The sequence below is a fragment of the Sander lucioperca genome, chromosome 17, assembly GCF_008315115.2.
Source record: "Sander lucioperca isolate FBNREF2018 chromosome 17, SLUC_FBN_1.2, whole genome shotgun sequence".
NCBI classification, from domain to species: domain Eukaryota; kingdom Metazoa; phylum Chordata; class Actinopteri; order Perciformes; family Percidae; genus Sander; species Sander lucioperca.
The window spans coordinates 19,010,967-19,015,966 of record NC_050189.1 but is presented as its reverse complement, the minus strand read 5'-3'; the positions used below and the strand labels follow the sequence as shown (position 1 = coordinate 19,015,966).

Sequence of the window (5,000 nt, the reverse complement as noted above, 5' to 3'; positions counted from 1 at the left end):
TAGTTCAGTTATGTTCAGAGTTTTGGGTGTTACCTCCTCCGGAGATCAGCCTCAAAATCCTCCAGATTTTCCCCGTGGAGTCGTTGTACAGCTGCACAGAGACGAGCAAAACATTCAGTTACGAACGGGTGAATAACAGGACGGCTACATTGCACGTTTAACGTACGCGAAGCGGATGTTACAACACTACGCTCCCTCTATAATCAGTTAAACAGCAGGATATATTTCCATTTATAGTTTTTTACGTGAGGTGGGAGTGGCCCTTTCACACAGAAATCGATCATTTTTAAATTAAACTACTGATATCAAGGGCGTAACTTTGGGTTCAACAAAAACATTGAAAGAAGTGCCAAAACCTCAGAAAAACACACGGGAAAAACGTAAAGAAAAACGTCAAAAGCGGTCCGAAAAAAACGAGAACATTTTCCAAAAAAAACCCATGAAAAAGCAACAAAAACATTGAAAAAAAACTTGAAAAACAAAAAAAACAAACAAACAAACACATTGAAAGAAGCATCAAAAACCTCCGAAAACACTCGGGAAAAGGGGACAAAATATCAAAAAGTCACAATTTTTTGGAAAAAAGTCACAATTTTTGGGGAAAAAAGTCAAAATTGTTGGGGAAAAATGTCAAACTTTTGGGGAAAAAAATCTTATTTTTGGGGGGGGGAAATATTTATTTTTTGGAAAAAAAGTCAAATTTTTTTGGGAAAAAAGTAATATTTTTAATATTATTAATATTAATATTTTTTGGTCCAGGTAGTCAAAGAACTTATATGTACGTTCAGCGGCACATACGTTCATACGGCATACGTTCAGCGGCATACGTTCAGCGGCATACGTTCATACGGCATACGTTCAGCGGCACATACGCTCCGCACACGTTACGTTTTACGCATGCAGTGACTGTAAGTGTGTAGTGTGAGTGCGTACCTTCGGAGCGCAGACCATGTGTTTCCCGGGCACCGGCAGCGTGGTGATGTACATGGTGACGCAGCGATACATGTAGAGCGTCCCGATCAGGAAGAAACAGCGGCGAGCTATTATAGCTCTGCAGAGATAAAGAGGTTCACGTTTACAACAATAACACGGCGATGTCACCTAGGCATCAATATCACCGTTTATCTGTATTACAGCTTTAAAATGTCTTATTTTGAAATGTCTGGGATAAAAACATCAACTGTTGTCTCATTGAACACAATGTATTTTATTTTGAAAACACTGGCAGGGAGACGGATTTCTAAACTGGACTTCCTGTTTTCATAAAACATAAAAAAGTCATAATATTTCAGGAAAAAAGTCATAATATTTCAGGAAAAAAAAGTCATAATATTTCAGGAAAAAAGTCATAATATTTCAGGAAAAAAAAGTCATAATATTTCAGGAAAAAAGTCATAATATTTCAGGAAAAAAAGTCATAATATTTCAGGAAAAAAGTCATAAAATTTCTGGAAAAAAAGTCATAAAATTTCAGGAAAAAAAAGTCATAATATTTCAGGAAAAAAAGTCATAAAATTTCAGGAAAAAAAAGTCATTATATTTCAGGAAAAAAAGTCATAATATTTCAGGAAAAAAAGTCCACCACATCTGTGTATCTATGTGTGTTTTAGTATGTATTGAATACTATGTGTATCTATGTGTGTTTTATGTATGTATCAATTGAATACTACGTGTATCTATGTGTTTTATGCATGTATGTATTTATACTATGTGTATCTGTGTGTTTTATGCATGTATGTATTAATACTACGTGTATCTGTGTGTTTTATGCATGTATGTATTAATACCATGTGTATGTGTGTGTTTTATGCATGTATGTATTAATACTATGTGTATGTGTTTTATGCATGTATGTATTAATACTATGTGTATCTGTGTGTTTTATGCATGTATGTATTGAATACTACATGTACCTATGTGTGTTTTATGTATGTATGTATTGAATACTACATGTACCTATGTGTGTTTTATGTATGTATTGAATACTACGTGTGCGGGTCGTACTTGTGTTTGAGGAAGATCCACTGGACGAGCCAGAGTCCGACGAGGACCAGCCCGTTGACCTCGGTGACGGTGAAGGCCCAGGGGACGCGGTCCAGGTAGTCAAAGAACTTGTCTGGCAGCGGCGGGCTCACCGACTTGTCCGGCACCCTCTCGTGGACGACGGTGATGACGACGGTGGTGAAGACGAGGATGAAGAGCGCGTAGAGGAAGGCCACGCCCGTCTTCCACCACTCGCTGGGGAGGCTGTCGGCGCCCCGCTCCTCCGGCGGCACCGAGATCTTCACGTAGTCGCAGTGGCGCCGCAGGCCGTTGCTCAGAGAGTGGATCAGCTGGTTCTGCTTCCACAGGCCGCTCAGTCTGCTGCCGCCCGCCTCCGGCTCCGTCGGCACCGGCTTTTTGCCGCCGCGGGAACCCGACGGCGGTGGCGGCGAGGAAGCATGGCGGGTCGGGTTACCGTTCGCTTGAGCTGTAACCAATGGTGGAAGAAGTATTCAGATCCTTTACTTCACAGTGGCTTGCAAAAATATTCACACCCTTTGAACTTTTCCACATTTTTTTCAACGTACGTATTTTTTTTAACCCTCCTGTTGTCCTCGGGTCAAATATCACCCATATTCAAAAAGTTTCTCAGTCAGAAATTTGTTTTTTTTTCAACCAAACTGTCCCAATTTAATTTTTTTTAAATAACGTGGATGTTTCCCTACAACACTCTACACAAATAAAGTAAATAATCGGTTCACAATTTCATTGAATTTGGGTGTTTTATAAAAAACTATTGATGAAAGAATGTTGAAAAAGTGACAAATTTTGGAAAAAACTACAAAAATGCATATAAAGCGCAGGAAAACGACAAAACATCGGTAAAAAGTGACAAGTGTCGTAAAAGACGACCAAAAACATTGAAAAATCAATTTTTGACCCAGAAAAACAAAAAGTTGCTTGTTGGTCGACGGGAAGACAACGCAAGGGTAAAATACGTTCCCGTTACCCTTTTGTTGCACATTAACTCCTTCCACATGTTGCTGCCCCCCCCCCGATGTTTTTGTGACTTTTTCCCGATGTTTTTGTCAATTTTTGTGGGTTTTTTCCCCCCACGTTTTTGAAGCTTTTTCGGACATTATTGTCACTTTTTTCAACGTTCTTTCATACAATTCTTTTTTTTTTATGCTATAAAATTGAAAAACAAACATCCAAATTTAAAGAAAGTAGTGGGCTGCTCATTTATTTTACTTGTGAAGAGCGTTTGTGTGGAATAATCCGCCTTATTTTTCTGATAATTTGGTTGAAAGAAACCCACTTTTCTGATAAAGACATTTTAAAAAAAATAAGTCAAATTTGACCCGAGGACAACACGAGGGTAAAATACGTCCCCGTTACCCTTTTGTTGTTCACAAATAAAGTAAATAATCGGTTCAAAACTTTCATTGAATCTGGGTGTTTTATTCAATTTTAGAGCATTTCAAAAAATAAAAAATAAAAATAAATAAACGTACGCTGAAAAAAAGTGGCAAAAATTTTGGAAAAAACTACAAAACACATATAAAGCGCAGGAAAACGACAAAAACATCGGTAAAAACTGACAAAAGTGTCGTAAAAGACAACCAAAAACATTGAAAAAAAAAAAAAGATTTAATTTTAAATTTTGACCCAGAAAAACAAAAGTTGTTTGATGGTCGACGGGAAGACAACGCGAGGGTAAAATACGTTCCCGTTACCCTTTCGTTGCACATTAACTCCTTCCACATTTTTCAACCTAGAAACTTCATTCAACCATCAAAACGTTCAGCACGATTAGGACATCCCTGCTTCTATACAAAATTTCCATAACTTTTAAAATTTTGGAAATATTCAACATTTGTGGACGGAATTTTCAAATTTGACACACATTTTTTACATTTTCAACTGCTATCTGCTCATTCACACACTGAACAAAATTATAAACGCGACACTTTTGTTTTTGGCCCCATTTTTCATGAGCTGAACTCAAACGATCTTAAGGCCCTGACACACCAACCAGACGGCCGACCGTCGGCAGAAAAGGGAAGTCGAACTGATCAGTCGGGTCCCCGAGGTCCAAAAAAAGTGCCTCAAAACACACTGAGGCGACGCCGACTTGAGCGTACGCTCTGCGCGTGCGCTAAACGTAATACGCAAGCGGCGCTTCTCTGTATTGTTTCCATTAACAGTCTGATTATTTCCCAGAAAATGAAAACCGGCAGCTGATTGGACGAACGCGTCACGTGGGTCTTTTTTTCTCCGGAAATTCACAGCCAGACTGTCATGGCGGCTCGTTCAGAATACGATCTCATATTGGACTAAAATAGTTCACCGAAACGTGTTTCTGAAAACATTTTAAGAGAGAAATAGGCCGTGCAGCTGCTGAACCTGTCTTCATTTCAGATCAACAAAGGTCAGTTTAAAAGATTTTCGTCAGATTTTGAGAGGTTCTCATCCGCTCGCCATTTCCGGGTGAGTCCCGACTGCCCTGTCTCCGACTGAGCATGTCAGGTCGGCCAAAATGAAGGCCGACGGCTGCTCCGACGGACGACGGCGTGGAACACACCGAACAGACTCGAGTCACCGACCTCGCCAGACGGTCCGACGGCCAATAATCGGCTCTGCGCCTTTAAACTAGTCTGGCGAGGTCGGTGACTCGAGTCTGTTCGGTGTGTTCGTGCCGTCGTCCGTCCGAGGGACCGCCGGCCTTCATATGGGCCGATTTGACATGTATAATCGGCGGGGCGGGCACTGCCGGCAGTCAGACTCAAATGACCCATCTGATTGGTGGAGAGCTAACCCGGAAACGGCGAGCGGGATGAGCGTGACTAGAGTCTCTCAAAATCTGACGAGAATCTTTTAAACTGACAGTTGTCGAAGACGGATTCAGCAACTGCACGGCCTATTTCTCGCTTAAAATGTTTTCAGAAACACGTTTCGGTGAACTATTTTAGTACGTTTAATATGTCTCGTCTCTTCGGTGTGTTCCGAGGAACTTT

At 40.5% G+C, this 5,000-nt stretch overlaps 2 protein-coding genes across 2 annotated transcripts in view; one reads left to right on the top strand and one right to left on the bottom strand.

Moving 5' to 3' along the window:
- LOC116064546 (zinc finger protein 239-like) overlaps positions 1-5,000 on the top strand; it is a 914,372-nt gene that overhangs the window by 112,424 nt on the left and 796,948 nt on the right. The window lies entirely within an intron of this gene.
- The window catches only part of LOC116064548 (phosphatidylcholine:ceramide cholinephosphotransferase 2-like), a 9,501-nt gene that overhangs the window by 3,218 nt on the left and 1,283 nt on the right, over positions 1-5,000 (bottom strand). Inside the window, exons 2-4 of the mRNA XM_031319784.2 lie at positions 2,005-2,470; positions 934-1,051; positions 34-91 (exon numbers count right to left, since the gene is read on the bottom strand). Coding sequence (XP_031175644.1) covers positions 34-91; positions 934-1,051; positions 2,005-2,470 — 642 coding nt within the window. The remainder of the gene's footprint in view (positions 1-33; positions 92-933; positions 1,052-2,004; positions 2,471-5,000) is intronic.